The sequence below is a fragment of the Castanea sativa genome, chromosome 11, assembly GCF_040712315.1.
Source record: "Castanea sativa cultivar Marrone di Chiusa Pesio chromosome 11, ASM4071231v1".
Taxonomy (NCBI): Eukaryota; Viridiplantae; Streptophyta; class Magnoliopsida; order Fagales; family Fagaceae; genus Castanea; species Castanea sativa.
The window spans coordinates 4159500-4179362 of NC_134023.1; the positions used below are offsets into that span (position 1 = coordinate 4159500).

General features: G+C 30.6%; 1 protein-coding gene across 1 annotated transcript; it reads right to left on the reverse strand.

The window, feature by feature from the left end:
• Positions 1-3: 3 nt before the first annotated feature.
• LOC142615923 (putative disease resistance protein At4g27220) lies at positions 4-9084 on the reverse strand. The gene is made up of 2 exons (XM_075788833.1): positions 6229-9084; positions 4-816 (listed from the first exon to the last, which is right to left on the reverse strand). Exons 1-2 carry the CDS (start codon positions 9082-9084, stop codon positions 361-363), a joined length of 3312 nt encoding a protein of 1103 aa, XP_075644948.1. The 3' UTR covers positions 4-360.
• Positions 9085-19863: the final 10779 nt, after the last annotated feature.

The window sequence follows — 19863 nt, forward strand, 5'->3', positions numbered from 1 at the left end:
AAAAAAAAGGCAGGAATATTGGATTACCTCTCCATTTCTAATCACAATTCTGTCTGGAGTACGAGTAAAATTCGTCCTCATGTTCTTACAGCTTTCCACTACTAACTCCCTCCAATTTGGCAGTATAAACTGATAGTTCTTTGGGCAGAAGTTAACAAGGCTTGGTAGACCTTTGAGTTTCATAAATACTAGTAGAGGGAGCGTTACATCTTTTTGAACTCCGGTGTCTCCTTCATGTGTGAATACTTCCATTAATTGGGAGTTTTCTTTTACTACGAGACTCTTTAGTTCCAGAAGACTATCAGCGACGGTCATGGGGAAGAGATATTTCAATTTATTGCAGTAGTTGACATCAACTTCTTATAGTTTAGGGAAGCATAAAGGTTGGAGATGACGCTCTGAGGAGACATGTTCTTCTGCATTTTCAAGAATTAGATGCTCCAATTCGTCACACATTTTAATTTCAAGAAATTTCAACTTTTGTAAGCTTTGAGCGAGGGCCGGTGTGAATAGATGCTCCAATTTTTTGCACCCGATGACTTTTAAATCTACAAGATTGTTGAGATTTATAAGTTTAGTTGCGCCTTTCCATATGCACCTCAGTTGATGTAGATCAATCAACAACATTTTCTCCAATCTTGGGAGTAACAGTTCTTGTTGTTCTCCTTTTATAGTAAGAAGCCCTTCAAGCTTAATCACCTCTTGGATTCCTCCACAATTTCTAATGGCTAATTCTTCCAAATTTGACAAACCTTGCATCAAATCAAATGAAGTTGCATTCCAATCCTCCACATACAAGATCTGTAAATTTTGAAGCTACAAAGGTACCAATTTAAGTCTCTATTAATTAAAAGCAACAAGAATTCACATAAGTTGTGACTAAAACCTATTTATACACACACAAAAAATCCTTACATGTGAAATCATGTGGCAAAATGAAAGTATTACAAGTTGTACAACATAATTTTACTATGTGAATCATTAGAAGTACGTTACAATTATTAACAATAGTTTACTTCAAGTAAAACTCTATTTACTGTTTTTTTTTTGTTTTTTTTTTGTTTTTGTTTATTGTTGTAAAAAATGAATCTTATTCTGATTAAGCTCAATAATCAAAACTCTAAAGATATTCAAAAGGCTTTTATTTTATTTTAAATTTTAAATTATTTTACAATTTAGTATAATCTTTGGTTTTATAAAAACTTGGATGTATACAATGTGCATTTTTCACGTAACTTGAAGTAATTTTTGTTCTTTTAGTTTTACTATTTGTTTTAATAATTTATATTTATATTATTGAAATATTTTTTATTTTATATTTGATTCTTGATTAAGTCATGCCTTGTATGGACATAAGATTAATCCTATATAATAAAATGGGTCTTAAAAGTCATGATTACACAAAATGGTTATCTTTTTCTAAAACACTCTGAAATGACTAAAATAAGGATTTATCTCATGGCCATATATTCTATTAACAAATCAAGGCTCACAACCCATATCAATTCTCTCATATCTCATGGAATTGGCCTTCCAAATAAAAGTTCATATTTACGCAAAATAAGAAACTTCATGAGACCCAAGCATGCTCTAATTGGTGGAATATCATTTTTGAATTCAAGAATGTTGGGTATATATGTGTGAGTAAAGTCCTACATTAAATAATAATGAGAAGAATGGGTGATTATTTATTTTTTTTATAAACAAGAAGAATGGGTGATTATTTTTTTTTGATAAACATGAAAAATGAGTGATTAAAATAACATAGTTGGACCAAAACTCATAAGTTTATGTTTTTGGGTTAAGTAGTGTTACTGTATGTTATAATAACTACTTGATTTTCTCCCTCACGTAGCCTAACTTGTGAAGCTCAATTTACTAGAAGACAAGAAGCATCGAAAGAGTGAGTATACAAACTTGAGGGACCCATTGACAAAGAAATCAATATGTTACTTAAGGGAAATTAGATTTGCTAAATAGAAATTCTCTCTATTACAAGCCAGAAGAAAAGAAAAAAGTCGTTCTTCATAGGGGGCTCAATTGGCGAAGAGTCAAGACACATTTTCTATACATGTAGTTCAAACTTGACAGATTGATATGAAGCTTGGCATGTATTCTTCAAATCTGTTGACCTCTGATGAGCTAGTATGTATAGCATGTATTTTGGTCAGTATCCTCGCATTTGACAACACTTACAGTAAGGAACTCCGATTTCTTTTTCCAAAACTTAATCATAAATTATATATCCACAAAATTACTAATCATTCATAGGTCCAACATTCTAAATGCCCTTTAGGAAATCCAACTAAATGACAAATCATATACAGGTCTAGCCATTAAGCACCTTGCACTAATCAAGAAACCTAACCAAATGGCTTGACAAAGGCTATTTTGCCATTCTTAGAGCAACCACTTCAGTTCTTTTAAAGTCTTCTCTAATACAAAAGCTTCTTCATTTTACACATTTTGGTAAAAAAAACTCCCACATCAGTGATTGTAAAACTGTCTAAAATTGTGCAAATCCATCCACGAGCTACAGTAACCGTGTAAATATACACGGCTACTGTAGCTTGTCCATTTATTATTTTATTGATTTCCATTTGCTCATTTTTTTCTCTCTCTTCTCCGTGCTCAACAAACTCAGTCTATCCTCATCTTCTTCTTTTTCCTTAGATGCACACAAACACAAACACAAACACACCCACACACAAACACATCCACACAGACAAATCAACACAGAGATACACTTGCTCAAAAAAAAAAAAAACCAGAGATATACAAACACAGATCAGCGCTTGATCGGAACGATCGGTGCTTGATCGGAGCTTGTGGAACGATCGATGCTTGACTGGATCAGTGCTCGTGGGTCTTGTCTGTGGATTGGAGCTTAGAGCTCGTGGATCGTGGATCAGAGCTCGTGGATTGTGGATCAGAGCTCGGTGCTTGTGGATTGGAGCTAGGGAGAGTTGATCGAGAGGGAGAGTTGATGAGAGTTGATCGAGAGGGAGAGTTGATCTGAAGATGGGTAGAGAGCGGGTAGAGAGATGGGTATAGAGAGAGAGCAAAAAATCAGAAAAAATGGGTAGAGAGAAAGAGAGAGAGCGCGCGCGTATTAAAGGGGGTGGTTGAGGGAAATAATAAAAAATGTGAGAAAATTGATTATTTAATTAAAAGAGGGGATATAATAGATGAACTGATGTGGGTGTTTTGTAAAAATGGATGTGTAAAATAGAAAAAATAGGTTTTTAGTGTAAAAAAAGATGTGTAAAATGAAAGAACTGATGTGAATGCTCTTAATAAAGGCCTAGCTGTCTAAGTACTTTGTACTAGTTAGGAAATCTGACCAAATATCTAGACAAATGCTTATATATATATAGAAGCGTAGTATTTATAGTTGTTACGCTTTTGTTAAGCCACATCAACAGCCACATTATTCACTCATTTTCTACATTTTCTTTCCTCTTAAAATTTTTTTTTCTTCCTATTCTTATAATTAAAGAAAAAAAACCCTTCCTTTCTCTATTAGCCCACACTTACTATTATACTTCTTCGTTTCTCAAAAAAAAAAACTGTTATACTTCTTCTAACATTTTTCCTCCATGTTTGCCTCTTTATCTCCCCACTACTCTTTACTTTTCCATTGCACTTCTCTCATCCTTTTTCTTTCCTATATTTTGACCCTTCTTCTCCCCATTTTATTTTGTATAAATTTAATATCATTTTTCCAATTCAATCCATATTTTCCCACACAAAAATTGTGAGTAATCTCTCTCTCTCTCTTGGTGGATTTTTTTTTTCTTTCATATAACTTTATATAAGGTTGATGATTTTTTTAGTATGTGTTTTGATATTGTAATTTTTTTTTTAAATTTCTCTTCACAAAGTCTTCTATCGCTCTTTATAGCTTTTTTGGGTTAATACTTATTTTATTATTATTATTTTTTGTCTTCTATCTCTATTTTATAGCTTTGTTTAAATTTTGGTTTGGATTAATACTTAGTTTCTATTATGTTTTTTTTTTTTTGGAAATTGGAATTTGAGCTTATATCAAAATACAATCTACATGGCTATGAATATGAATATGTCTACCAATTGTTTGAGTAATAAATTATTATAAAGTTTATCTTCTATTCCTTTGGTTTAATTTTAATTTTGATTAAGATAACATTGTAATTTTGTGATGAGTTTTGGTCATTATGATAATCTTCATAATCCTTAAGAGATGAAAATTTTGAATAATAAATTTGAAACTTATAAATTTTAGTTGTATATTAAGCAAATATAAGTTATACGAATATAATTCACCTTAAATAAATATTAATCAAATACAAAAAAAAAAAAAATAGAATGATATATTTGTCAAGTTAAAAAGAAAAAAAACTTGTATAAATCTTTTTTTTTTTTAAATAGACAATACTTGAAGTAATTGTTACTTTTTCAATATTACACCCCATTATATAATATTTATATATTCTCATGCATTGCGTGGGTTTGCGGCTAGTTCTTAGTAAAAACTAGGAAAGTGGTCAAAGACCTTTTGCCTAATGAATCAAACCTTCTCCAGGCTTCTCATATTGAGTTTCTTACCCATCTCTTTCGTACCCTCTCCCCAAAAAAAAAGAGAGAAGGGAGGAGGGGGAGGGATCCACTTGAAACTAGGGAGCATTCATCACCATATAACACAACACCTATATTACAACGAGAATAATTTGTCAAGCAGCCATAACCTTTGACCTTCATAGCCTTTGATCTTCATATTTCTCATAGTTTTCATACTTCATGTGATCTACATACTTGACAAACTCTCAATACTTTTCTACACTCTAAAGATATTCAATACTCTTCTAAGAAATTCATACACTACACAGATTTTATCAAGAACTAAATATCATCGTCATGGGAAAAGTCATCTAAGTGGACACTAACACTAAATTTGTTTCAACATTAACATTTTGGAAAATGAATTATTTTTCAAAAAAAAAAACATTTAAAAAAAAAACTATATCATTTTTGTTAGAAATTTAACCCAATTCCTAGATTTGTGAGATGTGAAAAATAGAGAAAATATGAGCCAAAAGAAACAATCACAGAAGACAAGATTTACGTGATTCAATAATGTGCCTACCTCTTCAATATTATCAAATCAATTACAATATACTCTCAAGCTTAGCCTAACTTGAGATACACACCAAATACAATAATATAACTTTAAAAATAATATAAACTCACTTGAAATCTTCAGTCACAAAACTACCTGTGATTGTAGTACCCAAAAAAATTTATTATTAGAAAAAAACCCGAACTAATTTTCTTTTGTGTATATGTTTCAGGTAAAGAAAATCTCCTTGCCTTCTCTACTCTCACACAAACAATTTTTTTCACTGCACTCAATGCAACTTGGCTGTTTTTTGTTTTGTTTTTTCGCTCCATACATCACATTTCACTTTTCTCTTTATGCAGCTGCCCCTTTCTATGTGTTTCTCTCTATATCTATTATTAGGAAAAAAAAAAAAAAAAAAACTCTGCACGCTGGTTTTTATAATCTATATATGTTTGACCTTTTCTTTTCCTATTACTATTATAGATAGGAATCCTTAATCTTGGATGGCAAGCTCATCCTTTGGGCTAGTCACGTGGGTTGGACTCACAATTGACATTAAAATAATTTAAGAAAATATTTATATATATATTTTCAACCTTGTGAGATAAAGTTATTTTTTTAAAAAAAAATTAGCAGAAAATAATTCTATCTTATGTTAAGGTAAATAAGATAAATTAAGAGACAGTTTCCCTCAACCCAATTCTTTTTTGATGTTACCAAGCATATGAAAATATGAAGGAATATATATACATAAGATTTTTCCTTAAAACAAATGGATTGTTAGTGGAAAATTCTAAATTTGTGATGCCCATTACAAATGTTGTTGTTATTATTATTATTACATGTGAGTATGTGACATCGCTTCCATTAAAAGTATAATAACAATTTTTTTTAAAAATTTTTTCATTTCCATACGTGCTAGTCCTAACTCCTAAGCAACAGTACACTAGTTGAAAATCTTTTAGTATTCGGATTTATTTATTTTGGTTTGTTTACTATTTTCACCTCATGACCATCAAACAAAAATGGAATTCAAACACCGGTGCACTAGTTTTTGTCCACAAAAAAAAAAAGAAAGAAAGTGCAAAACCGAAGAAAGAGTAGAATAAATAGAATTAGGAAATTACCTTTTGCAGAGCTGGCGTATTCGCTTCCACATTTGCAAAAAATGACAACTTCACTTTAGGACAGTTCCATAATCTAAACTCTCTCAACTTATATAGCACGCTGTTGTTTCCATCCCCATCATCTCCTCCTTTTTCATGGCCAAATACTTGCTTTAATTGAGGAAGATCTTGTAATGATAGACGTTCTAGTTGCGGAAGATCTTGAGCAACTGAGATAGGAAAGATATAGTCCAGTTCTCCGCATTTCGTTACCCAAAGAGTCTCTAATTTTGGGAGACATATTGGTTGACCGTGACTCTCCAATATCATTCCCTGTTCTGAAATTATTTGCTTCATTTCATGGCATTGGTGAATAGAGAGTTCTTTCAGCTTTTTTAGACTTTGAGCAAGGGACGGCGAGAAGAGACTGATCAATCTCGGGCATCTAGATGCGGCTAAAACTGTGAGATTGCTGAAGATTTCATACTGGTTGAGCCCCTCACATATTGTTCTCAGACAGCTCATGTCATCTAGATATAGTTCGACCAAATTACCGAATGTAGCTGTATGATTTCCCCCAGTTGTATCAACAATGCATTCCATCTCACAAGACTCAATCCAAATATATTCCACGGTATGGAACAACGACTTCATTGCGTTCATTGAGGAGGCATTCAAATATTTGATTTTTAAGGTTCTTGAGTTAATACATCTTAAACTCCGATATTTGTGAAGTGGCAAAAAAACCTGGTGCACGGTGTTAATCGATATGAAATATCTTTGCAAGTCCGGGAAAACAAAGCCTTCGGGTAAATACATGATCAAGTTCAGCTCTAGAGAGAGATTAACCAAGCGGGGTAATGAGTTCAACTCTGATAAGATAGCGTTGCTTATTTCTGAGGTTGTCCCTTCAACATCCCAATTCTTGAAGCTCCCTTTAATGATTAGTTCTTCTAATTGGGATAATCTTCCTATCACATTTGGTGGAATCCATTTCAGTTTATAACAATCTGTCAAATCTAGCATTTTTAAACTCGCCATTTCCCCTAATTCAGTTGGCAATGCAACCATTTCACATTTGTAAAAGCTTAAAGTCTCTAGTCTTTTTAACTTTCCCAATGAAGAGAGGTCATCACTGAAATTGCAATCTCTCAAGTATAAGGTTCGAAGGTTTGTCAATAATTCGAGTGATTGTGATGACAAGATTTTGTTATCTAGTGTTAAAACCTTGAGACAATTCATCCCTTTGAACAATGCGTTAGAGATTTCTTTGGAACTTTGAATTCTACCCAATAACAAAATGTTGAGTCTTGGACATACCAAGTTGTCGGGAAGTTGTTCGGTGTTGCAATTGATCAAGGAGATTGCTGTGGCTCTTTCTAAGTTTGTGTTTCTCTCTAAACGAGTGTAGGCTCTTAGCTCGAATTCATTTTTCCCTTCTGATGTTATCCATAAGCCAATATCACGAACCATGTCATGCATCTTCACAAATTCTTTTTCTGAGCCTTCTAGTAGTAAAGAAGAATCTTTGAGGTTATTGATTGCTGCACGCACTTGGCTCCTTGCTTCATCAAGTGAGTGAAAATTTTTATCTTCCTCTAGTCCCATGGCATATATAGTCAATTCCTCAATAGGAATATTATAATCTTCTGGAAATAAAGAGCACAACAAAAAACATATCTTGGTTTTGCGTTTTAATTGATCATAACTCCACTTAATACATACATAAGTATTTTTTTCTTCATTAACACCTTCTATATCCACAAGTCTAGACCTTCTTAGTTCATACATTGCCTCATTCCACTCATTTACAGTTTTGCCTTTAAGAGCCTTTCCTACAGTACTGATTGCTATAGGCAAACCTTTGCATTCTTCAACTACTTTCAGCATCACATCATTCAAGTCTGGGTTATCACCAACTATGCTTTTCATTAAAGCCAATGATTCGTTCTGCAATAAGAAATTTAATGAAATCATCCTTTGATGACAAAGCATCAAATGGCATACATTCTTCCTTCGTGTAGTTAAAAGTATCCTGCAACCCTTGTAATCATCATCAGGATATGGAATTCCAAAATGTTTTAACTCGACACTTTCCCAGACATCATCCACAATTATGAGGATCTTCTCTACGCTCTTTATTCTTAAGCATATTCGATTTGCTCTAAAAGTATCACTCTCCTCTTCAAGTTTCAAATGTAAACAATCTGCAATTTCACCTTGAATTCTTCTAACGTCAGGAGTTCGGGACACAACAATCATCACAATGTCATTGAAAATGTTCAATTCTTTGACTTTCTTGTATACTTCCTTCACCAGGGTTGTTTTCCCAATCCCTCCCATTCCATACAGTCCAATCCCTTTATTGTTATCCTCATGCAATGCCTCCATAATTTGTTGGAAAGCCAAGTTTCTAGATTCAAACACCTTGAAATCACTAGATGAAAATATCTCTATGCCAGGAGTCGGAGCACGATGGGTCAATTCAGAAAATTTGCCCTTATCTTGGAGTTCTTTTACAACACTTGTCTTCTGTATGACTTCCTTAGATAACTTGTATTGCCGAATCCAATCAGGACACCAGCCATTACAGAGCCTCAAGTTTACTTGTACTTTATTTTCCAAAGCCTGTACTTCCTCCAAGAGTTGATTCACATCTGCCAACCACTTTTCTACATCCTTCTCGACAACCTCAGTCTTCATTGCAGCTCGCTCGATAGCCTCTTGCACCTTTTGCTGCACTAATTCCAGGTCTGTTTTTGCTTTGGTAAGATCATCAACATTTTTCTTGAAACGGAACAAATAACCAACATGACGTGTGACGGGCTTTACTGTCCATTTTACAACAGTAATGCATCCCGACAATAACATGTCCATCCTATCTGAAAATAAAAGACTGTTATACTTCTTAAACAGGGAACAAGATTAAAGATAAAGTGAAAATTTCAAAATTCAAGGTATACCTCGTTGACACACTAGTGGGTATAAGTGACCAGGAAACAAATGCCACCAACTGCGCAATAAAGTAAATTGAGGAATTAATTGCACTTGCTTCCAATTCTCCTTGCTATATATATATATATTCACCTGTCAAGATGAAAAAAGATGGTAAGAGATTCTTTCTTCTTTTTATTTTTATTTTTATTTATTTTTATATATATAAAAGGAATTGAATCATCAACTTTTGGAGGTGGTATCAAGATTACCCAATGTACCCTAAGAACCAAAAGATTATTCCTATAAGTCTATAATGCTTCTCTTTACATGGGCACTTCTTTCCTCGATAAGCAGAGTCCACTAGTGGTAAGGCATAAATGATAAAGAGTAATGCTACTGACACAAACTATTTTATAACATTTTTACTAACTGTTAATGTGGGTTTAACATTTTTTAAATAGTTATTGTAAGTAAAAATGTAATGTTAGTGATGAGCTTATATTAGAACTTGTAAGAATTTGTCACATCAACAGTTTGTAGAAATATTGTAAAATAATTTGTGTCTGTGTCATCAATATATATATAAAAGCAGAGACCTCATGTGTGAGTGCATGAGGTTCTGCCACGTGGCACTCTAATATTATATTTAACATTTTTTACCTTTTGTCATTAAGTTTTTTTGACCGTTACCTAATAGATCATAGTAACTTATTTTTACTATTATATAAATTTAGCATTTTTACCTCTTTTTATTATGTTTTTTTTTTTTACAATTACCCAATAGATCATAGTAACTTCTTTTTACTGTCCTGCCACGTGGCATTCTAATTTTGCATTTAACCTTTTTTTACATTTTTTCATTAAGTTTTTTTAACCATTACTCAATAGATCATAGTAACTTATTTTTACTATTATATAAATTTAACATTTTTTTATTTCTTTTTAATAAGTTTTTTTACTGTTACTCAATAGATCATAGCAACTTCTTTTTACTATTATATAAAATATGAGATCTTGACAATTAGACACATTAGACCAAAATTAATTCACTATAAAATAAACTACATTTTAAAAGTAGACCAAACCTTATGAAAAATTCAAGCCAGTTCTTATCTTACATATTATGATCCAAGTTTGACCCTTCCCACGTGTAAATCATAGCAAAAACTCTTACCCTCTTACAAACTCTCTTCTTCCTCCCCACGTATAGGTGATAATTCTAGAAAATCTCATCCTCGTGAAATCATGTCTTCATTTTTTCCTAATTTCAATTCAATATGCGTTTGTCTATTAATAATGTTCTATGCAATTTATGTAGACAAATTCTCTATCATTAACCAGTGTAACAAATATATATATAAATCTTAAGATCCTTGAGGTTGCTAAAATAATTGACAAGTGCATATTTCTAAAATTTATAATAACAAAAAAGTCTAATAAATATCATATATTATCTCACAAAAGGCCGTTAACTTAATGTTTTCTTTAAAAAAATTCAATGATAGGAATGGTAAAAAACATGATCCTATACAAGAAATACAAAAAATACATGCAAAAAAAATTTCATAGGAGGATTTATCTTTAAATATTATGAAGACAATAGTAAAGATAAAATGTATCAAATGAGATCCTACGAAACATGTTTGTTATTCATTTCAATTTATACTCATCATTTACGTAAAAAAATAATCATACATCATATTATCTACATTAAAAAAATAATACATATTAATTTCAAAGTTCATTGAAAGATGTAAACTGTTAGGGTATTGTAATAATAAGTAATATTGATACAACAATAGGTTGGTATTACATTTTATGCGTACTTTGTGAAAGGAATGTCAAACCACAAACAAAATCATTTTGGTATGCAAAATGTGAAACAAAAATAAATCTTTCTATCCCAAAGTTAGAGGCACTCACATTAACTACATACCCTCCAAATATTTATAATATATTCATCTCACTATAACCACTATATATATACAATTGCAAACTACTTCAGATACATGATTCAAATTGAAGTTTTTGATGCAACTATCAAAACAAATTTTGTGATATTTGATTGAGATGTCGAGAAAATCCTAATTGAATCTACAAGATATTTTGCTGAAAAATAAACTGAGGTACAACTTATTTAAATTATTGTAAAAATATTGATATTGGAGAACGAATTCCACGTGATTTAAAAAAAAAAAAAGGAAAAAAATGGATTTCTCTACTTCATTTGAATGAATTCAATCTAAAGGGTGATTTTGAAAATTACACAGTTGCTAAGATTTTTGATGCACCTTCAAATAATAAAAAGGTATGGAAGAAAAAAAAAATACACAATTCAATATGCTATATTAATTCTTTTTGCTGCACTATTCCAAAATTAACAAAAATAAAAAATAAAAATATTTACAAAAAACTGTAACATTATTGAAATTTAATATAAATGCAAATACTATGAAAAATCTTAGCGACGAAGTCCAAATTTTGTAAGATTCAATTAAGAATTTCTTGATGCCAATTCATTAGTGATTAACACAAATACTATGAAAAATCTTAGCGACAAAGTCCAAATTTTGTAAAATTCAAGTAAGAATCTCTTGATGCCAATTCATTAGTGATTAAGATAAATGATGCAACAAAAGAAAAAAATTGATGAAAGCTCAAAAATTGAACACATATGGACAGACTAAACTTCAAACGTTGAAGATAGAGAAATTGATGATGATAACAAAGACCACCATACCTTAATAACAAAGATTGAAGAAACAAAAAAAAGAAAAAAAATCGTAATGAAGCTTTTTATTACATCATATAATAAAAATCAATAATGTAGAATGAATTAATATACTTTTATCAACTTTTATTATACAATATTACTCCAAGTGATTTCAATTATTGTCCATTACTTGAACAAAATAATTATAATAGATATATATGAGCAATTTATAATTGTTATTTTTTATGATGAGCTCATTACTAATAAAGTTTTATAATAAATATGCTATAATATATGTATAATATATTTCAAAAACAAATTTACATAAAATATTATAACAGTATCCGTGCATCGCACGGGAAACTTACTAGTTACTCTAAATAATACAACACAAGCTCAATTAGTTTCCTTATTTTGTCTCTCAAAAAAAAAAAATTTCCTTATTAAAGTAACAATTAATTCAATTATTATCTATTTAAAAAAAATCTACAATAATTTTCTATCTTTACAAATATATCATTCTATTATTTTTGGTTTGTTTGATTTTTTTTTTAAGGTGAACCATATTCTTCTCACCACTGTTGTTGTATGTTATATTTGCTTAATATACAACTAAATTTATAGTTTTCAAATTTATCATTTTTTAAGGAATAAGGAAATTATCATAATAGTTAAAACTCATCATAAAATTAGAGTTTTATTTTAACAAAAATTAAAATGAAATCAAACAAATAAAAGATAGACTTCATAATAATTTATTATTCAAACAATTGGTAGGCATATTCAACTTCATAGCCATGTAGCTTGTGTTTTGGTATAAACTCAAATTCTTATTTCCTAAAAAAACTAAGTATTAATCCAAACCAAAATTTAACCAAAGCTATAAAAAAACACAGTGCCAAAACGCATATTTATAAAATAAAATAAAAACTATCAAACTTAATTAGAGTTATAAGAAAGAACATAAATCCACCAAGAGAGAGAGAGAGAGAGAGTACTAACAATTTTAGTGTGGGAAAAATATGGATTAAATGAGAGAAATAATATCAAATTTACACAAAATAAAATAGGGAGAAGAAGAGTCAAAATATAAGAAAGAGAAAATGATGAAGTGTTCTACAAAAAAATAAAAATAAAATAAAGAATATGATGAGGTGTAATGGTAAAGTAGAAAGTAGTTGGGAGATAAAGAGACAAGGTTGGAGAGGAAAGATTGAAGAAAGTGTAATAGTAAGTGTGGACCAGAGACGGACGCAAGATTTTAGGCTTGCAGGGGCCGAAATATAAAGAAAAAAAATCCAAATAGGCATCCATATAGAATTAAAAAATTATAAATACTCAAAATCATTATTTTTAAATACATTAAGATGCAATAATTTACAAACAAAGACAAAAACAAAAACAAAATAATATATATTTTTTTCTAATATTAGGCTGGCTAGGATTTAAAAAAAAAAAAATTAAAGCATTTATAGTGGTGGTACTAAAAATTTTAGCTTTTACCACATCACTTTACAATACACTCAATATCAAATGTTCTATTTTTTTTATCACTTCATTTAAAATAATATAAAAAAACTCATTAAAATAATAAAGGAAGCAAGAAAATTTGAGTTTTTTAATTAAAGGAAGAGATATAATTTTAATAAAATATTGTATTTTATTTTTAACAACTTGCTACAGTAAACTGGTATTTATACCAGTTTACTTTAATTGCAAGAAATTTAGCTTTAGCTTTAGCTTCTCCAATAATACATAATTTTTTGGTTCTTTGGTAGTAAATTAGTTTTAGTTTATTTTTTTTTTTGGCTAAAATACAATCACTATAGTGAATGTTTTTATTGTTTTGGTTAAGTTTTTGGATTGAATAGTTATTAGTTGGGTGAAGCTAGTTAGGCTTATTGATGAGAAAGAGTGCCTAAGGTTTTTGAAGGGGCCAATTACATAAATGAAATATATTATAACTATATACATACATACATACATATATATATATATATATATATATATATATATATATATATATATATATATATATATATATAAAATTGGACCTAGGGGGGCCCGGGCCTCCACGTGGGCCCATCCTTGATGTGGACTAACAAGGAGAAGATAATTGTTTTTTTTTTTTGAAGAAAAGTTTAGAAAGAGAAAAGAAGAGGCAGAAAATAAGAGAATGATGTGGCTCAACAGAAATGTAACAACAATAAATGCATGTTTAACATGATTTTTGGAACAATTTTGTTAGTAAGCATGTTTATGAAACATATTTGTAAACTAGTATCTCAAGTCTGTGGGACTCAAGATTGCTTATCAAATTTGAGCCTTTAAGGCTCAAGTTCCATGTGTTGGTAAGAGTTGATGTGGGAAATTATTCACATGGAACTCGAGTTCCCTAAAGCACACCACTGCGTTTCATCCTAATCCATAAAACCAAAAACAAGCCCAAGCTAAGAGAAAGAGAGAAAAGAGCCGGATCAAAAACAAACCCAAGCTACATACATCAATGCTGCTCACCGCCGCTCTAGTGCCGAGATCAAAACCTCAAAATAGAGGTCTGTTGCTCCATTCCGTGGGTTATGTTTTGATTTGGGTATGGAGAAATGAGTATTTTTCTAATTTTTTGGTTTGGGTGCTTGAGAAATGGGTTTGGATGTTTGAGAAATGAGAAGAAGAAGATCTGGAGAACAAAGAAAGAACAAGAAAGCTAGAGAAAGTAGAAAGCAAGTTGAAGAAGGAGAAGAAGAGATTTGGAAAAAGAAGAAAGAAGGAAGAAGAAAATAGGTACACATGGATTTTCATGCTCACCTTAGTTTTGCCACACTTAGAACTCAAGTATTAAAGACTCGAATTCCCTCAAAGAACTCGAGCACCTAAGGCTTGAGATGATAGTTTGCTAAAATATTTCAAAAACAGGCTAACTAACAATATATTTGCTAAAATAATTATAAACAAAAAATTTCTTCCTCTCTTGAGGTATAAAGAAACATCGATCCTCAAATTATCCCCTTAAGCTCTATTATAAAAATAACATATATTATAAAATCTATTTTTGACCCTTGGATTATCCTTTTTTAATCAAATCTTTCTAATTTTTTGGAAAAATCAAGTAACCCAGGGATAAATAATTATTTCATCAATAAGTCAAAGACGAAACATTATTAATTAACAAAGAAAAAGTAGTCAACAAAAATAGGATAAGTCAAAGACTAATCACATATTTTGATCAAATATGTTAATAATACTTATCACAGAGTTTAGGGGTGAGACTCTCATTTCCTAAAATTTTGAGAACAATGTCAATTTTGTTTTATAAAGATTGGTGTAATTTCCCTTAATTTTCTACTCTAGGCTATACTGTAAATACCAAAGGAAAATGATAATGCCAATAACGACTTATTTTATTTCCCTTTATTTTCTACTTTGGATTGGACTTTTATGTGATTTAAAAATATCCTGAAACATTACATTTAACAAGGAAAAAACTTGAGGACAACTTAGTAAAAATATATCTCCAACTTCACCTTAAATGCCTACAAAATAGGCACTCTCCTACTAATCCATATTTTCAACACAAATTTATACAAATTTTTTTTAAAAAGGGAAAATTATGACACTAGACAGAAAAAAAAAAAGTGTTATTGCATGCGCAAAATGCGTGTAACAAGGCTAGTGTGTGTGTGCATGTATTGTGTTGAGAGAATCGAAGCTATCGTTAGGTCCAAATGCACCATCACCTTCACCCTAATACATTTTTTAGGAAGTAAAGAATCCTAGAAAACTAAATGAAGGGCTCTAAGAAGTTGGAATCTTCGACCTCACTTGGCAGTTTTTATTTTTTTTGGTTTTTATGAGCTTCACACATGGCAGTTTATGGATCTAAAATGTATACTATACATATATCCTATATTGTTAGAGAATAAAAATAATTTATAAATGTTTAAAGCATTTGCTCTTGTGGTTATTTTTATCATTTTAGAGGTTTTAGGGGTATCTTGGAGGTTTGAAGATATTTTGATAATTTTGAAGGTTTGTGGCCGTATTTTTGGAGATCTTCAAGGATATTTTAGTCATTTTTGTGATTTTGGTATCTAGGGGATATTTTGGCTATTTGGAGGCTTCATGAATATTTGGTTATTTTGGGAGGGTTTTTGTTATTTTGCAGATTTTGGAAGGTATTTTCATTACTTTTGAGTTTTTTAGGTAGTTGGTGGGGAGTATTTTGATCATTTTGGAAATTTCATAAATATTTTGTTTAGTTTGGAAGTTTTGGAGTATTTCTGTCATTTAAAGATTTCAAGAGGATTTATTGTCATTTTGGAGATCGAGTTATTTTGATTAGTTTTGAGGTCACAAGGATATTTTGGTCAATTTAGTGGTTTATAGATATTTTTGTCAAAGATTCCAATGTAATATGAGTAGGACATGGTTTGGGTCTACTGATCCAATGCACTAGACCCAAACTTTGCCAATATGAGTAAGAAACCGAATGTTATAATCTTATATTCTTATATAGTTAGGATGTGATTCCATGGATACAAATTTTCACAAACTAAACTTCAATATAGGGTTAAGTGTATGACTTTATTATGCATAGGGCTCTCCATGAGTCAACTGAAGTTGGTTTTAGTGTCAACCAAGCAATCGACCCGTTCATGGCAAGTTTAGATTTATCCAGTTGGTGTTGACTACAAGTATATGAGTCATCAACTGTCACAACTAATGTGTTCTGACAATTGGATATGTTCAAATTGGTTCAAACTTGGTGGTATGGACTAATCACGGCAAATCTACCATATTTGATGGAGATTCGCTAGATTTGGCTAATATCTTGCTAGATTTGGCTATGATCTCACCAAATCTGGCAAAAATCTCACCATATATGCGAAGAATGGCACTATTTTGATTAAAGTTGGTGTTGGAGTCAAAATTGAAGTTGGATTTCAGACGAGGAAACTCTACATTGTCTCAAGATAGTTGAGTTTGCTCGGGTCCAAGTTTGGCTAGGATATCTCTAACTGCGCATAATCAAAATTTATTGTTTCACGAGAATAAATAAATAATTTGATGCACCTTCTTGAATTAAATTAAATTGACAAGTATAATAACTTAGAGAAGGCATATTATTATCGTTACTCTAAGAGCAATGAGATGGCTTAGATCTGTCACTTTTCATTTACTTCCTTTGATCTTTAACATGGCTAAATATGTCTAACTTTTTTTTACTGTCAAAAAATAAATAAATTGGATGAATATAATTCCAATAATTACCTTATTTGATCTCCAATGTCCCCTTTTCTTTTTTTACTTGTATTTTTTTCTTCCCCTTTCTGTATAGACAAAAATAAAATGAAATGAGTGTGGAGTAGAACATACGATCGAGTTAATTCAGGGCCATGGCACCAGAGAAAATTAAGTCACATGATTAAAGAAAGTAGAATGACTGTGTTAAATTAGTTGATATTTAGCATACCTTAGCCTTATTTATTCAGAATCTTGCATGTTCTCCAACCACTTTGAAAGATGGATATACGTACTAGCAGTAAACTCAGTCACAGCAACAACATTTCAACTAAAAAAATACTTATACAAGGGGGAAGAAAACTTTTCACTACTTTAGCTTCAAACTTCACAGGAAAGAAACCAAAATGCCAGGTGGATTAATGCTTTAGGATATATTGAGCCAAAACAAAAGGCTTTTAGTGAAGGGAATGCCTTTATTTTTGTGTAAGCCTATTTTTCTAAAGCAAAAGCAAAGATTGGTGGCCCCACTCTTCATAGTGGATTGCCAGCCCACGATGAGGAGCTCGTCCTGTCGGTTATATACGAAAAGAACTCTTACATATGTTGTCATTAATTAATATAGAAATTTATAAAACAAAGCAAAACGATGCAAATGCAAAATATATAATTAACTTGAAACTAAACTTATTAATCCATCAAATAAGTATTCTCTTTCTGGCCTATACATGATAAACTAATCTTTAGTGAAATATTATTAGCTCTATGATTTCTATAATTTCTCCTGACCATTCCAATAAATAAATATGCAAAGAAAAATGTTAACTAATGCCTTAAAAGCATTGATTTATGAGTTATTTTTAGAAATATTTTGTTGGAAGAATGATAAAATAACAAATATTATTAACGGTTTTTTATATTTATTATAAAAAAGGATGTCAAAACTTTTATATTATAGTTTATTAACAATTGCCCTAAGGACATCCACTAACATAACCTATAAATAAAATTTAGAGAAGATGCAGAAAAGTTTTCTTTTTTCACATCAACGATAATATTAGTTAGCATGGACGGAGCCATGTTTGGACTTGGGGGGGCAATGGCCCCCCTCCCTTTTTAAAAAAAAAATTATTATTATTATATATATTAGGTACTAATTTTAGCAATTTTGTTTTAGAAAATTACACTTTTGCTCACTTAAAAATATCATTGATTCTTTTAAGAGTATTGTTATAGTCACAAATTTTTCTATAACATTTTTACAGACGGTTAAGATAACAAATTCTTATTGATTCGCATTTGGGCTTACCATTTACATTATTAGCAATTTGTAAAAAGGTTTGCAGTTCAAACATTTTCCACATTTTAAAGACCATTAAAAAATATTTATATGTCAAAAATCTAAAAAAGAAATATACAAGTCCAAAAAAATTAGTACAACAACAAAAATTATCAATAGTAAAACTAAAAAAAATAAAAAATTAAGCCTGATCAGCCAATTTTACTTAAAACAAAAAATCTAACCCTTTAAAAAATTTTAAACAACTAGTAACTAAGCGACTAAGTAGCAACAAAGTCGAAGGCCAAAGTTATTGTACACAACCAACAGCAGAGCCGCCCTCCCTAACTCTAAGTTCTGGCTCCGTCCCTGTTAGTTAGTATTGTATGGTTTGAATTGAAATGTTAGGGTCCTAATAATAATTCGAGGAAATTGTGACATTATTTTCCGATCTCTTTTCCAACTTTCCACACTTTTTTTAAATAATTTAGAGACGGAAAATCAAACTTTTGGTGAAGTTTAAGGATAGAAAGTAAAATTTTTTTGAATACTTTAGGAACAAGAAATAGACCTTGCAATTATATTGTTAAAGTAATGATGTAAAGTAAATAAAGTGATTTGCTCTAAAAAAAAAAAAGTGATTTTTGGGGATATAAAATGCATTTATTCTGTAAAATAAGATGAGAATGCTCTGAGAACATACTGCAAAATCTTTGCCCCCGAAACAAAAATGAATAAGCGAATAATATTAATAGAAAATAAAAATGACTTATGTTGTGGGAGGATTTTGATACACATCCGTTATTGTATACTTTGTATATACTCCCTCTAAATCATGTTTTTTATAAACACAATTTTAGTTAAGATTATAAAATATGATTAAAATTAATCATGCTTTCTAAACAAGATTTTAATTATGTAACTATGCTTGTATGGTGTGTATTGTTCAACATGGCCATAAAAACACTACTGATGCCGGCCGTAAAATCACTATTCAACATGGGCCTAAAAGTGAATGGTACATTAAATATCACCATAACCTAATACTGCAAAGAATATTAAAAATAGCTAGGTCTTAGAAAAGCATGGCAATATGTGGCATTCCACTGACTTTACGTTGGAAAATTTTCAAGATCTCTTTGATAGTGGAAAGTTTTCTTTAGATAGTTATAACTTATAAAGCAATGCCACAAATTAATCTTTATCTTTGTCTTCCACTTTCAGGATTTCCCAAAAATTAATCTTTGTGCATATAGCCTATTTTCCTAAAGCAAAAGCGAAAATCGCTGGCCCCACTCTTCATAGTGGATTGCCAGTTCATGGTTATCTCCAAAAGGAACTCTTACATTGTAATTAGTTAATATAGAAATTTGAAAAACAAAGCAAAACGACGCAAATACAAAATATATAATTAAGTTGAAACTGAACTTATTAATCCATCAAATAAGCATTCTTCCTTTTATGAGAAACTAGTGGATGTCCTGCG

What these genes read in the sequence shown, in the direction of transcription:
- LOC142615923 (XM_075788833.1), bottom strand. Translation starts at nt 9,084, where the DNA reads ATGGACATGTTATTGTCGGGATGCATTACTGTTGTAAAATGGACAGTA. An exon ending in ATACGCCAGCTCTGCAAAAG is followed by an intron (nt 817 to 6,228) that starts GTAATTTCCTAA and finishes GTACCTTTGTAG; the next exon opens with CTTCAAAATTTACAGATCTT.